This window comes from Lynx rufus, unplaced genomic scaffold, assembly GCF_022079265.1.
Source record: "Lynx rufus isolate CCGP_SWC_20201006 ecotype Redwood Valley unplaced genomic scaffold, mLynRuf1.p SCAF_7, whole genome shotgun sequence".
NCBI lineage: Eukaryota > Metazoa > Chordata > Mammalia > Carnivora > Felidae > Lynx > Lynx rufus.
Window position 1 is genome coordinate 136,370,852 of NW_025814889.1, and position 16,356 is coordinate 136,387,207.

Sequence of the window (16,356 nt, forward strand, 5' to 3'; positions counted from 1 at the left end):
AAAGCGCTCGGATGATTTTCACATGTCGTGTGTGACAGGCATACGAGACAGGAGATCAATAGAAGTTTCGGAGGACAGATTTAGCAGGGTATCCAGTATAAGAAACGGGTTGTGAGTAGGTGTAAAATTCTCGTCTCTACTCTCTGCATACTTTCAATCTATCCGAGGCCTTACAAAGCGTGTTGAAAAGTTGTTCCTTTTCCAAGAACGGATTCGGTTTGGCGAGGGATTATTCAGGGTGAACCTCCTTTGCGGGGAGCGGTACCCGCTGTCTTAATTACATTTTGGTAATCTGCTTTTAATTACTTGTCTCCCATGTGTCCCCTAGGCGGGAGGGATGACTGGTATCATATTTAACGAGCTTGAGGACGATGCGTTAACTATTCCCATTATTTGTTACTTCTTTTCCTTCTATTAAAAATGCCAGCCCAGGATTGAACTTCAGAAAGAGGCTCGGCCTCCTCCCCGTTCCAGCCACCTGACTAAGCTAACTCACGCCCTTGCTCAGAGGTCTCAGTGATCTCAAAGGGACTGAACTCTGGGGCAGAGAACAAAGGGCAGGGGTGGCCCCTGCCCCTCCCGCCCTCTGCAGAGAAACAGGAAGAAGGAAAAGCCCCACATCGCTTGCTCTGACTCGAACCGCCTATGGTCGCCGCACATCGAGGTCACAGACCCTGTCTTCGTGCCGGGCTTTGAGCCTACGAGTCCCTTGATCTGCTGTTCTCCTGGTCGACGCGCCTCTGCCAAAGTTCGGGCTTCTCAACAACGCCAGGAACAGCGGGAGGAGGGCTGTGCAGGGGTCTGGGCGAGGCTGTCTCCGTGTCCCCAGCCCCCGGCCACTTCCGGCCCAGCACGCTCACTCCCGTCCCTGAGCACATTTCGCATCATCACTTAATTTTGCACTTCATCCGGAAACCTCTCCGCGAGAACATTCGGCAAAGTGTTTCCGGAGGCGAGGGAGACTCTGGGAAGGAAAATCAGGGTCAACTAACGTGCGCGAAGCAAGCTGGCCACATTGGAAGCTTCACCCTCGGTCCGGGAATTCCCGAGTGGACAGAGATGCTCATGGTGACCTGTGAGGGAGGATGGCTGTGGCCGCACTGAGGTTTCCCTCCCCTGCTGGCGGGCCGGCTGCCCCCTGGCACTGGGCTGTTGGGAGGGCTCAAGGCGGTCAGGCACTACGCCGCTGGAAGGGTTTGGGTTCATACTCCTAAGTGCTCAACAGAGGCACGCTATTGCACTAGAATGCCGAGCACTGGAGGCACCTGCAGGACCAACGCCAGGGGATCGGCCAAGTCCGTTAGGACACCCATCCCAGCAGACCCCTTCTCCCTTTTTCCTCCCCCTAGAGGCCAGAAAGCTGCGGCTGTTCCTGCCTCTCATTCCTTCATGGAGCATGGGTCAGTGAAGCCTGTCTGTTCCACTTTCCAAATGTTTCTAGAACGGAGCCACGCCAGCAGCATCCCTCCCGGAGCCGTGAGCTTCCCGCCTCGCTCTGGTCCTTGGCCCCACTGTCTCTTCTCCAGACAGCAGCCACAGTGAGTTTTCTGACTTTCTAACCGACGCTCCTCTGCCTCAGGTCAGCGCACTCCTTCAGCCGCCGCTTCCGTATGTCGCTTACAGTCAAAGCATTACAGTCTGCACCCTGACCCCAGGCGACAAGGCCGCCTGCCCCATCCCTCCCTGGCTGTATTTCCTCTCTCACGCCCAGGGAAGACACGCCGCAAGCTGATGGGACACCTTCCTGCGGAGTCCTTGAACTAGCTGTGTCCCCTAACACCCCTCCCCTAGAGGTCACCTCCTCTAGACTCTTCAGACACGCCCTCCTTCTGTCCCGCTTTATTTTCCTCGGCAGCATGTTCTGGAATGTGACGTAGGATACATTTCTCATTTCTCATCTCCCCATCTCACAAGCCCCTGGAAGGCGGGGACCGCGTCTGTCTGGGTCACTGCTGGCCCAGCACCAGCTGATTGCCGGCATGTAGGAAACGTTGGCGGATGGAGGAGTGAGTCCACACCGTGGGAGGGCACGCGTCAAAGGAAATCCAGGTTCTGGAGAAAAACCAATAGCCTGGAAGATGCCGGTGACACCACAGTAAGTGAAATGGCAGTTCTGGGGGAGACGGTGCGGGGCAGCGAGAAGCTGGGAGGTGGAATGAGAAAGCGAGGCCTCACCTCTTGTACCCACAGTCCCGAAAAATGCCCGGGAGGGTTGTTTTAAGAAATCCAAGGGTGACCGAGAGGGGAGAAGGTATGCCGCAGGAACAAGTCTCAGTGACTGCTCTTGGGGGGCAGAGGGGTGAAGAGTTGATCCAGTAATCTCTGCTTTTAACGCTCTCGCCACCATTCAATTTCCTCTCCACGGGGCATATATTACTTCGATACAAATACGAAACGATTGTTGAAAAAGAGCCTCTTAAGAGCTGAGAAAATCCGCCAACAACCCCCAAGTCAGCAGCATACGCGCGCTGTCCTACGCATACCCCCAAAGGATACTCGCACAGAAAACAGGATTGGAAGTAAACACACCAAAATGTTAACGGTGGTTGTCCCTAGGGATAACTTTAATTCTCTCCTTCAAAATTACCAGAATATTCCAGATCGTGTAAAATGGGCATAAATGACTTCTACAGATATTAGCTCAGGCCACATCAAATTGTCAGTATTCGGTCACTTCTGGCTCTAAAAACGGCGATTTCATGTGATTCCACCCAATAGAAAAAATGACTTTAAAAAGTACGGGGCTGCTCTCGAGACCAATAAAAATATTCCTATCTTTTGACTTCAGTTATTTATTTCTTTGGGTTCTTTTCTCTAGGAAAGAATCCAAAACGCAGATATAGATTTACATATGAAGTGTTCATGGCGGAGTAACTTACAACGGCAAAAGCTGGGAAAAAAATCTAGACACTTAAAAAGCGGGGAGGAGATGGAGTGCTACAAAGGCGTTTTGGCCCATGTTTGGAAAACCTTCCGGCGACGTGGTGCAATTTAACCTGAAGGAGAAAAGAAGCAAGATCCACGATCACATAGCCAGTGTCACCTCCATTCTGTAAAAGAAAGGAGCATATCTGCACACTGTGCTCACGGCAGCATTATTCGTAACCGCTAAGACGTGGAAGCAACCACCGATAGATGAACGGATAAGCAAAACCTGGCGTATCCCTACAGTGGACTATTTTTAGACTTAAAAAGGAAGGAAATTCGGACACAGGCTACAACACGCATGAACCTCGAGGACACTATGCTAAGCCGAAATAAGCTAGCCGCAGAAAGACAAATGCCATACGGTTCCACTTCCACGAGCGGTCAAAATCACAGCGACGCAAAGCGGAGCGGTAGTCACCAAGGGCTGGGGCGAAGGGGTTGGGGGGGTTAATTAGTGTCTCGTTTCGGTTTTGCAAGATGAAAAGAGTTCTGGAGGGGGTGGTGGTGATGGTTGCACAGCCGTGTGTACGGATCTTAATACCACTCAACTGTGCACGTAACAACGATTGAGATGGTAAGTTTTATGGTAAGAGTGTTTTGTCACGATAAAAGGACTAGGGAAAAGATGCATTAAGAAGTGTGTGTGTGGGGGGGGAGATCTCCAAGGCAGTGTGGCACATCGAGAGAATGTCTGCTCCGGAGCTGAACCTGCCTGGTCTCCTCTGCTAGTTGACCCGGCGGGAGTCTGACTTCCGGAGAGCTTCGCTGGGATAAGAGCCTGGTGAGACCGTGTGGGGAGAACGGCCCAGCACACGGTGGGGGTTGTTCTCGCCAACACGGCATCAGCATGGGGTTTCGAGCCCCGTTTTCTTTTTTGCACTTTCCTGGGTCTGCCAGAATTCCCACAGTGAATATCTAAAGTCAGGGGAAAAAGGTGTACTCGTTAAAAATAGTGAGCATCACCATAAACAGAGAGAGAAGACGAGTCACAGGCCAGGAGGAGGTATTTGCTGCTCACGTACCAACAAAGGACAGGAACCCTTCTCAGATAATGAAACCTGAATGGCTCATAACACAAGAAAACGCGCAGGCTTACTGATATTCAGATGGGCAGGAATGAAAACATCTGCCAATACCCAGGACTCCTGGAGACCTGGAGCGTTCGCAGCTCTCACCCAAGGCTGGTGGGAGCGTGCACTGATCAGTGCAGCCAGAGCGGCGGCCCCTGGGATGCTGCCCGTGCACGTGCCCTCCGATCCCACGCAGGGTAACTCCGAGCGTCACAAGGGGACCGACGCAGGAGGCTGGCTGGTGCTCTGCTTGTAATGGAGAAAACTGTAAACAGCCTACACGGTCATTAGCGGGAGGCTGATAACCGAACAGGGTGCGTCCATTTAATAGAATTCTTCATTTGATGGATTCATTTTATGGCAGCCTAATCAGGGAATGCACTAAGACCAAAGGGATAACACGGCTAAGTCCTGAACGCGTGAGAGCAAACAAAAAAAAGTAAGCACAGAAAACAGTATTCGATGGAGTACCACTGGCACGCAGTTTGAAAACGTGCAACCCGACAGCATCCATTGCTTAGGGATGTCCGTCTAAACGGCAACGAGGAAAGAAGTCACTGCCCACACGGGAGACACGGCACAGCATCGAGGGGCCTGGAGCTGGGAGAGACCTCTTGCTCACAGACCAGCTCTGCCACCTGCCATCAGGGGGCCTGTGCGCAAATTAATGTCTCTGTGCCCTAGGGTCCCCATCTATAAAAAGGGACATTAATAGCACATGCCAAGTATTGGTATTAAAGGACGGGGCGGGTTCATGTATGTAAAGGACCAGGGAGAGTGGCCCTCGGAAGGCACTGTGTAGCGTTTGGTGTTGTTAGCATTACAAAGAACCTCAGACCTTAAAAATGTTCACGCTGTCTGCTCGAGTATGTGAATGTTCCAGGATCCGTCCTGGATCAGTGATCAAGGATTTGTGAACGTAGGTGTTCGTCACACATAAGAGCATGTGCCATTGGAGATGACGTAGGTATCCGGCTGCAGAGGGACAGTTCAATATACGGCAGGACAGGCCCCCTGTGATTTGACCGCTGCATTAGTTGTGGATGGCTCACATGCTTATTTTCATCTCTCCTTCCACGCAGGCGGGGACCATGCCACTCTGTTCCCTCTGTTCCCTCTGTTCCCTCTCAGCACGGAATGGCGATCAGAGAAATCCGTGTTGGCTGAAACCGGACTGTGATTGTTGCTAACGATTCGGGTCCATTTATGGTTAGAGATCAAGAAACAGCCTCAGATGGGGCGCCTGGGTGGCACAGTCGGTTAAGCGTCCGACTTCAGCCAGGTCACGATCTCGCAGTCCGTGAGTTCGAGCCCCGCGTCGGGCTCTGGGCTGATGGCTCAGAGCCTGGAGCCTGTTTCTGATTCTGTGTCTCCCTCTCTCTCTGCCCCTCCCCCGTTCATGCTCTGTCTCTCTCTGTCCCAAAAATAAATAAACGTTGAAAAAAAAAATTAAAAAAAAAAAAAAAAAAGAAACAGCCTCAGAGTAAATACCTGGTGCGGCCAGAAATGCAGTCTGGGGGGAGGAGCAAAAGCCCTGCAGTCAGTCACACACCCTCCTCCCGGGAGCCCTCCCTGACTTTCCCAGCAATCTATCCTCCTGCTGATCATGTCTCTGTTAAAGCCCACCCTCTCCACGCTCATCTCCAGCCCAGATTTGGCTGATACACGCCCCAGGGACCGGCACATAGGGTGTCCTCAACAAACATCTCCCAAGTGAGACCCGGTTCCCTCACTTCCGGCTCCAGGCCCGACACACTGTGGGCCTCACTTCTGTGGACACCAGGTCATCTTCAGGGATCTAAGATTCCGGAGAATTCTGAAGCAACCAGACAAAAGCAAGCTCCCAAAGTTCTTTGAAAACAAAACAAAAGAAAACCAAAACAAAACAAAATAAAAAGGTTTTCCATAAAGTATACACACTTACCATTTAACACTCTATGTAGAATTTATACCAAATTTTCATTCGGAGTTAGCTAATTACATGAGGCGATTGCCCTTTTACTTGATGCGATTTTAATCAATTACCTGTTTGGCAAAAACTACTTTTAACCCGGTCTCAAAGAGAGGTGCTCAGGTAATGCCAACATTCTTACCTCTTCAGAGAAAGAGTCGAAGTTCTGGAGAAAATATTTCCAATTTATATGGGGGTTTAGATGAATTTTTAGTTTTCTCAAAAAATAATGATACTGGTTATCTGTGAGTTTGTGACAGAAATCCTTAAGAACTTGTCCAAAATCTGAAGCCTTTACAAACCCAGTGTCCTCTTTATCCAATGCAGAAAATGCCTACAAAGAGAGAGAGAGAGAGAGAGAGAGAGAGAGAGAGAGAGAGAGACAGAGAAGGCAGATGTTACCATCCAGTGAATATTTAAAAAATATTTTTTTTATGTATTACTTTTCTGACTGCAAGTGAAGTCAAGTGTGTTCGAGTCCCCCGTAAATCCTACCTTACTGATCAAAGGCACCATGACTAAAACACTGAGACAGGTAAAGGAAGCATGGGCCTGGTGTGAGAGCTTCTGTGCTGCAGGGAAGGGTCGCTTCACTGGCCCCCCACCGTGTGGCTATGGAGAGGCAGGGGAGTGAGGAGCCCTGGCCCCTTTCCCATAGGGCTTTGAAGCCACCCGAGCTCCAAGGAGGCCTGCTTGGCAGAGGAGGAGAGAGGCTCTGGGGGGGGGTGGGAAACAACATGCCCAAAGTGACTGTCACAGGGGGTTCAGATGCAATCCTGCCACAGTAGGGGTGGGGTGGGGGTCTCAAGGTACAGCCTGATTGAGAAGTGGCCGGGAGGAGCAGTTAAGGGACCGCCCCATCCCCACTCCCACCCCGAGGCTTATACCGGGAGGCTGCTGCCCTTTCCGCGACCCAGGGCCGGTGCCCGTGTGGCCTCGGCTCATGGGTGGATCCCCGTGGCCACGAGCCGGTGTTGGAGGGGCGGGGGTGGGGGGCGGCCAGGGCCAGCCCAGCCGTACTCCAGTCAAACTGAAAAAGTGCAAAAACGTGCTATAAAAAGAAAGCACATTTTTTTTCCATCTGTCGGAACAAAATCATTCATTTTTATTGCACTAGGAAATCTGTATCAAGCGGTGGGTTAGGATCTTTTTTTTTTTTTTTTTTAAAGTGAGAATTGAATGTGCGTGCAGACCCCAAACCACATTCCCTGCTGGTTAATTCTCATTCAGGGCTAATTAAGCCCATCCCATCCGTCCATGGGGGTGGTGATATGTGTGCAACCAAATTAACCTTAAAATACCGTCTAGCGTCAAGTTTTTATTTAGCGTGTGGTAACGGGACAAAGCCGTGGGTGGTGGAAAAACCCGGGACACCCCCCTCTGCCCCACCTCTGCTCAGAAGTGGACTTTGAATTCCACCTCTGCTTTCCTACCATGAGATCTTAACCTCCATGACCTTAGCTTCTGTGGTAGGAAAAGACGGACTTTGCAACTCACATTGTTGTTTTACTATGGCCCGCAAACAGCTGTACATGTACTGGACACATAGTTGATCTCAACAAATGTGGAGAATGACCATAAAAATGAGCCCAGTCAGCTGAGCATCTGTGTTACGAGGACGTTAGAAGGCAGTGCGCTGAGGGGCGCCTGGGTGGCTCAGTCGGTTAAGCGTCCGACTTCGGCTCAGGTCACGATCTCGTGGTTCGTGAGTTCGAGCTCCAGGTCGGGCTCTGTGCTGACAGCTCGGAGCCTGGAACCTGCTTCGGATTCTGTGTCTCCTCTCTCTCTGCCCCACCCCCTGCTTGCACCCTGTCTCTGTCTCTATCTCTCAAAAATAAATAAACATTAACCAAAAGACAGAAGGCAGTGTGCTGGGCAATCTATAAACTCTATAGAAACATAAGTTATTGTGATGTCGTTTCAGAAACAAGATGCATCTGAGACACATCTCCAGTGATATGCAAAGACGCACAAACGTGCCCGGTATCCTCGCTGATGGCTGTCCTCAGACCTCGCCATTCCTTCTGTGCCTCGCTGCCCCAGATGCCCTCTCTCCCTTCCATCTGCCGCTCTCTTGGCCCGACCTCACTCTCTTGCTTAAAACATCACTGCCTAAGGAGTGTTTCTCAGAGGTGAGAACCATGGTTCCCCCTAGAGGTTCCACGAACTTCAGTTTGAGAAACATCCTGATGGATGTTAATAGTGCCACTTTACGTCAGAAAGAGGCAAAACCATCCTGCAAATGGACTTGTTTGGTCTGGAGAGTGCTTTAAAAACCTGAAATATGTGCTGACATTTCGAAACCAGGAGGTTTCAGAGTGTCTCATGAAAAATGGAAAGCTCTAGCAAAGTGGGGCCAGTTTTCAGCTCAGCAACAGTCGGCTGAGACTGAGGAGAAGCTGTCCTTTCAACAGGGCTGGGTCTCCAGCCTGCTGCGGCCACTGCCTGGGCCCCTTCATCGTCTCTATGACCCTCATCCCGGTGGACATCCGTGTTCACAATGCTCATGGGGTGACCGCTGGGCCCAGCGCCATCTCACACACGGGCGCCGGAAGGTGCGTAGAAGATGGCCTGTGTGCTTTCCGGATGACCCACGTGTTCAGACTAATTTTTATCTTTGCAGAATCATTAAAACAAAGACATAAAAATCTTAAATCCTCACAGAGAACTCCTAGATGTGAAAAATGTCTGCTCACCAGCACAAAGGTCAAGTTGGCTGACATTCTAGAACTTTCACAGGCTGGCTGCGTGGCGCTTGCCTTTCTCCTTCTCTCTAGTCCCTTATGCTTGGACCCCAGAGCCCACCTTGCCGCCATAGCCTAGGGGATTATTCACTCGGGGGATTTAGTGAGCATGGTCCTAGCTTTTTGACAGTGTCTGAAGGACAGTCTTGTTCTGATTGTGTCCAGCATGGCCCTGGCTGCTTTGAACCTTTGATCTCATTAAACTGCGAGGCCTGCCCTCTGCAGACAGCATTTTCTCTTCTTGCTGCTGCTGTAGGGGAAATGGAGGTATGGACCAGTCTCGGGGACCGCCGCCCCACCACGGGCACGGCCACAGCACTGTTTTCCAAGGACTCCAGCACGGGCCACGGCATCATCCCTACACGCTCTGCAGTGTCATACAGATGTCAGCGGTCAACGATCTGTCACTGTACTTGGGGGAGCACCTTGCACGTCGCCTGGCTCCCGGTGTCCTTCCCGATGAGTCTTTGTGCCACAGCCGGGCCCCGGGCAACCTCTCCAAGGCCACCTGGTGCTATGGGCCCGGTGCTCACGGGACACACTGGGCCTGCTCTCCCCTCGGGACCTCTGTGCTCTGCCCTCTCTGCCCAGAGCCCCTTGCCCTCGCAGACACAGCACCTGCTAAACACTGAGCACTCCTACCTCAGAGAGCACACGCTGGGCACAATCCTGGCAGCTCCTTGTAGAGCAACCACGGGTACACACGTGCTCAAAGGCACCAGCTGATCTTGCCTGACCCATCTGAGTTCTGACACCCCACGAGAGTGAAGAGAGGGGCGGGGGGCCGGGAGGAGGGGAGGGCTGACAGCAGCTCTTCGTGAATTCACATGAGCACCGGGACTTCAGTTTCTAAAGTAAAACCACGTTTCGCTCTGTCATACCGTTGACAAAGCCGCACTGGAGGAGTCGACAACTTCCTGGATACTCTTCACAACCTCCGCCGGGTCTAGGGTCGCAAAAGTGAGGGGCGCGCCCTCTTTTTCTCTTGGCGGAGGTCTTGTTGGCTCGCTGTTCTCCACCGCCTTCAAGAAGTCAAGGTAATTGAAGGAGTTATCGTGCCAGCGGATTCCCCAACTTGTCCCCAAAGAAAGAAAGGAATATATTAATTACAAAAAGCAACCCCACCGCTTATTCATTCAACAAAGAGCTGCCGAGCACAGAACAGTGTGCAGAACAGGAATAATGTTAGGATGCTGTTCTCTGGCCCGGAGGTGCTCACCTGTCAGTTAGCTATGAGAGCAGACGGGCACACACCGACAACGCAATATGACGGAGCGAGGTGAGGGCTGCGGGGGCCACAGACTTAAAGCCTGGACAGCGGGGCTCACAGCTTGGGACAGCAGAAGAAGGGAAAAGGAGGCCCAGCTTAGGAACCTGATGCACTGACTGGGGCAAACAAAGATGCCTGCGCAGAGACGAGGGGGGCAGGGCAGTGTCATGGGAAGATACACCCGACAGTGGCATCAGGGGCGGTCAGGAAATAAGACTGGAGGGTGTGCGGGCTCAGGACTGTGGTCATCGAGACCTCGGCTCATGAGGGCTGGACTGAGAAATGGTTGGGGGAGGTGGGAAAAAAGAGAAACATGTCAAACAAAGGCAGTGGAAAGGGCACGAGGAACTGAGTAAAATGTATGTCAAGTTCTTTTTCAAGACTGGTCGGAACTGAGTGGTCAAGCTGAAAGCATTCAGGGGACAGTTTCACAAAACCTATACAGCTTAGTATTTTCTCAGATAGAAATTCTGAGCGCATGTCTCAATGAGGACAGCCATGTGGAGACTCCTCCCTGCCCTCCACTCTGACACAGAAGAAAATACCTTTACATTCGAGAAGAAAATACGGCGAGAGAAAATCCCAAAGTTTCATGAGAACATAGATCCTATTTAAAGATGTAAACTGATGCAAAATAAAGTTTAATTGCATTCAAAGTTCACATTTTTTGGTCACTTAAATTCTCTGGGGACTGCTGGCACTTTAACACCTAAGCTTTCTTTCAGTGGGATGGAGTCCACGTCAGAGAAGAACAGTGTGGAATGTTGGTAAGCCAGAGAGAGAAGTTTCTAGTGACTCAGATATCTGCTTCTAAAGAAAATGAGCCAAGAGCTGTGCTTTTCCAACCCACAGCTGCAGAGCGGCCTTCCACAGGCCCCACGTCGCTGGCTCCTATGATGGAGACATGGGGGAAAAGGCTAATCAACTCTATTTCATCAGCAGGATAAATTGCCAACTTGGTATTAAAATTTAGTAATAAAATCAAATGCATATGCTAATCGCAGTATTATTTAGAAAAGTCTATTTTGGATCTAGGAATGAATAATCTACATATAATTACAAATAACAGAGATGTTTATCATCAAGAGGTCTTTGAGAAGAAACAAGCAATTGAGCGATGGATCCTTATTAAGGTTTCAATTTGTAAAAAAAAAAGTTGATCACCCCCATTGAAAGGTGGACTACAGAAATTCCACAGTCTTTTTGTTGTTATTTATAAAAGTACCAAGCCTAACTATATTTTAACAAGGCTCTCTTACAATCATTTAGTTAATTATTTATCTGGTGCTGTTTTTCTATGATTTATTCATTGAATGCGTATGAATTCTTGTTCAGCTGGAAATACATTTAGTGAGAGGAGATCCTGTTTAAGGAAGAAGAGAACGTATAGGCATATTTGAGGATGAAATGATTCTTCTTCCGTTACACACACACACACACACACACACACTGCATTGAACTTCTCTCAGCTCAAACACAGTTGAGTAATGGTTTCAACATTTTAAGGAAAAATTATTTTCTCCTTAGGATTCTATGCTCAGGCCAGCAATCTGTGTGAAGGAGATTAAATAATTTTTTTCAGACAAAGAACTCAGAAAATTTATTTCTTGTCTGCCCTTTCTTAGAAAGTTACTTCAGGAAGTACTCCAACAAAACAAGGATGGAAATCAAGAAATAAAAAAGGGGGGGGGGGTGCCTGGGTGGCTCAGTGGGTTAAGCGTCTGACTTCAGCTCGGGTCATGATCTCGTGATTCGTGAGTTTGAGCCTCACGTTGGGCTGTATGCTGACAGCTCAGCGCCTGGAGCCTGCTTTGGATTCTGTGTCTCCCTCTCTCTCTACCCCTCCCCTTCTCAAGCCCTGTCTGTCTGTCTCTCTCTCAAAAATAAGTAAACATTTAAAATAAATACATACATACATACATACATACATACATACATACATAAAAAGGTATGTGATACAGGAAACGGGAATGGGATCCAACCTTGATGGGGAATGGTAGGGACAGACCTGGGACAGGACAATGTGGGGGCCCGGCTCCAGAGTGGAGGGTACCAAGGAACACCTGTGAGAACTGTAAGTGGGGTGGAGTGTTGGGGAAAGCGGAAGGGTGACAACGTTCAATTTTAACTGAGCCCCGGGTTCCTAGAAAACAGCTCATTACGTTCCTGGAAACAGCTTACACAAAGAACCACCTTCCCCCATGTGACCTAGAAAAGACGCATGGGTACCCAGGTTTGCCTACAACAAGGTGGACACAGAGGCTCAGGGATGGTGCTGCCGGGAGGAAAGCTAATTTTCATTCATTCTGTGGGCACTGAACACAGAATCATAATTGTGAAATGCTGGTCAAAGGTTTTTGAGTTTTAGAATCAACCTGTGAACCAAGCACAGAAGGCCTGGTTGTGGCTGCAGGGTAGAAGGTTAAGTTGAACTTCCTTTTCCCCAAATTAAAACCGCGCCTGACAAAAGACGGGACATGGGAGAATGAGAGAGGGACAGTGGTAGAAAGAGGAGGGGAGGCTGGCATGCGCAGAAACGGGAGGTAAGAAAAAAGTCGAACAGACTGAAAGCCAACAGCTTTCCCTTGTCCCCCAAGAAAACTGAGGTCACGGGGCAAAACGTCTCCCCCAAATCTGGAGGGATCCGGGCAAATACAGAGAATTACAGCTAAGATCTGCTTTCCTAGACTGAAAGCCTTTGGAGCCGGAAGCTGGAAGGAACACTTAAAAGACACCGCGGAAAACCGGTGGGGGCCGTGAATGGACTGTGTGCGGGCAAGAGACTCACGGGGGCCCCTCTCCAGCTAGAAGTAGGCATCAACGTGGGGTTAAAAACAGAAGGACCAGATGCTCCCCATCCCTCATCCTCAGGGAAACGCAGATCAAAACCACCATGGGATGTCACCTCACACCCGTCGGCATGGCTAAAATCAGTAACACAGGAAACCACGGGTGTCAGCGAGGATGCGGAGAAAAGGGAACCTTCGGGCACCGTTGGTGGGAGCGCACGTTGGTGCCGCCACTATGGAAACTAGCATGGAGCTTCCTCAAAAAGTTACCAATAGACCCAGCCCACAATACGGTAGTCGCACTGGGTATTTACCCCCAAGATACAAAGACACGCATTCAGCGGGATCCACGCACTCGGGTGTTCACAGCAGCGTTATCGACAAGAGCCAAATTATGGAAGCAGCCCAAGTGCCCGTCAACAGGCGAATGGATAAAGGACAGGTGGTGCGTGCACACAATGGAATATTACTCAGCCGTCACAGAGAATGAACTCTCGCCACTGGCAAAGACATAGATGGGACTAGAGACTGCAACGCTAAGTGACAGGAGGCAGAGAGAGAAAGACAAATGCCGTATGATTTCACTCATAAGTGGAATTTAGGAAACAAGACAAATGAGCGGAGGGGAAAAAAAAAGAGAGAGAGAAAACAAACCAAGAAACAAACTCTTAACTGTGGAGAGCACAATGCTGGTTACCAGAGGGGAGGTGGAGGGGGGAAGGGGATACTTACCGTGATGAACAAAATAAAGAGAAGGAAAACAAGAAAACAATTATGTCATATAAAAAGGAAAAGAAAACTAGAAGGACTGGTTAAAAGTGTGTGCAGGAAGCACTTGGGCCCCGTGTCCCTCCCCAAATTCCAAGCGTCTGGGTACCTGTGCCCCTCCCCCAGCACTCGCAAGGGGGGCTCTAGAATTCGTGCTCTCTGGAGTCAGTGTTTCTCAACTGAAAAGCATGCGTCCCTAGTGCAAGATAGGGAGGGTTCTTAATGAAAAGAGGGATTAAGCGGAAGTTTATATCCCGATTTTACTAGTTTTCTATGGCTCTACAACAAAACACCAAGAGTAGCGGGTGGCTCAAAGCATCACACATTTCTTTTCTTACGGTTCTGGACACCAGAAGTCAGAAATCGGTTTTATTGGGCCAAGGTCAAGGTGTCGGCAGGGCCGTGTTCCCTCCAGAGGCTATGGGAGAATCTGTTCTGCACCTCCAGCCTCTGGTGGCTGCTGGAGATCCTTGGCTTGTGGCCACGCTATGCCGATTTCTCCCCCTGTGCTCACCTCTGGGCGAAGTTCTCCCCCTGTGCTCATATCTGGGTGACGCCTCTCCCTGACTCACTTTCATAAGGACACTGGTGATCTGAGGCCCACCCGGATGATCCAGGATCATCTCCCCACCTCAAGACCCTTAATCACACCTGCAAGGACTCATTTTCCGTCTCACGTCACATTCACAGGTTCTAGGAATTAGGACCGGGGTATCTTTGGGGGGCGTTCTTCAGCCTATCACACCGACTGCTGAAACTTCCAGGCTTCCCCTCCCAATCAGCTCCCAGACTGCCGGCAGCAGGGGACCAGAGAATCTTCTCTGGTTGGGCTGCCAGATTTAGAAAAACAGACCAACGATAATCTAGCAGGGCACCCAGTTAAATTGGAATTTCAGACAAACAAAATAATTTTAACATAAATGTATCCCAAATATTGCATGGCACATCCTTAAACTAAAAATATTATTGTTTCTCCGGAATTCAAATGTAACGGGGCATCCCTATATGTTACGTGTCAACACCAGTCTCTGGGAAATCTGACCAGCACTGCCCCCCTCTCCAAATTTTAAAGATCCTGACACTGGGGGTCCTCCAAAGAAACCACATGCCAGATTGCCCTGCCACAGTAGTCCACACTGAAAGTTCAAAGCAAAGTCAGTAAGTTCTACCCCTCGGCACGGAACTTCTAACCTGCTTCTTAGGACCTCACTCTTAATGTGGAGATTTTCGAACAAGGAAACTAGTAGAAAAAAGCAACACGGAGGAGAGACTCCTCGGGCAAGGAAAACTTAAAAAAAAAAAAATCCATCGTTAACACCTTCAGAGAAATGAGATCACACATCCAGGACACGAGAAGGTGATGCTCCGAAAGAGGAACACCCTGGGAACAAAGACAAGTTCTGGTCATTAGAAATATGGTTAAGTGTGATGGCAGAAACAAAAGTCCCAAAAGAAAGGGTTGAGAGTGAAATTGAAGAAATCTTCCGGACGGGGAAGCAGGAAGGAAAAGATGGAAGATGGGAAAGACTTGAAAATATAATGAAACATAAATAAACTGTAACAAAAAGGGGGAGGGGGCGCCTGGGTGGCTCAGTCGGTTGAGCGTCCAACTTCGGCTCAGGTCATGATCTCGCGCTTCCTGGGATCGAGCCCCGCGTTGGGCTCTGTGCTGACAGCGTGGAGGCTGCTTGGGATTCTCTCTCTCTGCCCCTCCCTGCTCACTCTTTCTCTCAAAGTAAATAAATAAACTTAAAGATGTATATAAGGAAACATCCTACGTGGTTGAATGTCCAATACAAACAGGAGTCTCCCAAAGAACGGGAGAGGAAGTCAATGAAATCATCAAGGAACTTTCTCAGAATTAAAGGACATGACAAAGGCCATCCGGGAAGATGAGTGTGAACACTGTAGAAAAAGATTTTACAACCGGAGGTGAGTTGGGCGTTTAATTACTGATCGTAAGTACGCAGGAAACGAAGCAAACAGGAAAGAAAGAAAAGACAATTATTAATTCCGGGGAAAACAAAATGGTATGCAGGAGGGGAAAAGCGATCCGTGAAACAAGTCACGATGTTGCAAACCCCGAATGCTGATCTACCCGAAACCGTGATGCAGCGGCATGGTGGCCCGTGGAGGGAAGTGTGTGTGGGTTCCACAGGGAGGCGGGGGCGGAGTGGGTGAGGCGGTGGGTGCCGCTTAAACCCACAGCTTCCAGATACGGAGTCAACAGACAGACACCGTCTAAAAGTTAAAAACCGGGAAGCAGCTATAGAAGCCTGTCGCTTAGACATCCGACTTAAGGACCAGAAGGGATCCGTGAAGCCGTCAGACTTGTTGACTCCGGGGACGGGGAAATTCGGAGGTCGCATTCTCCCTGCGCTGGGGGTTGACTCAAGCTGCTTACAACGGAGCCACGGGGATGCCTGGGCGTCACCTCAGTGGCGAAAGGCTGTCGGAACGGGCAGGGAGGGAGAAGCAAAAGCAATGCGCCGGCCCGTTCTCCCGTCCCGTCTATGTGAGAGGCACAGGGAACCCAGTGGAAGAACACCTGTTCAGAAGATCGGCCAGGTCCTCTTCCTTCAGGTGACAACCACATCCTTGCAGCACTTCCTGCATCTTGCTTACGGGTATGTAGCCATTTGGGGATGGATCGACTTTGGTGAGTGCTTTGCTGATATCTTGGTAGTGGTCTTTAAGCTTGGCCCTGAAAGAGAATACATTTTAGGCATCCCCAAACCAGGAAAACAGATCATTTCTTTAAAGCAAGAGTTGGTGATTGTTCTAATGTGATGATTTGCTGGGTTGTCGAGGAACTGATCTTGAAGGCGTTTTGCAG

The 16,356-nt window shown here is 49.9% G+C and overlaps 1 protein-coding gene across 1 annotated transcript in view; it reads right to left on the reverse strand.

The window, feature by feature from the left end:
• The window catches only part of EFCAB6 (EF-hand calcium binding domain 6), a 221,574-nt gene that overhangs the window by 36,193 nt on the left and 169,025 nt on the right, over positions 1-16,356 (reverse strand). Inside the window, exons 22-24 of the mRNA XM_047067112.1 lie at positions 16,069-16,224; positions 9,575-9,767; positions 6,092-6,283 (exon numbers count right to left, since the gene is read on the reverse strand). Coding sequence (XP_046923068.1) covers positions 6,092-6,283; positions 9,575-9,767; positions 16,069-16,224 — 541 coding nt within the window. The remainder of the gene's footprint in view (positions 1-6,091; positions 6,284-9,574; positions 9,768-16,068; positions 16,225-16,356) is intronic.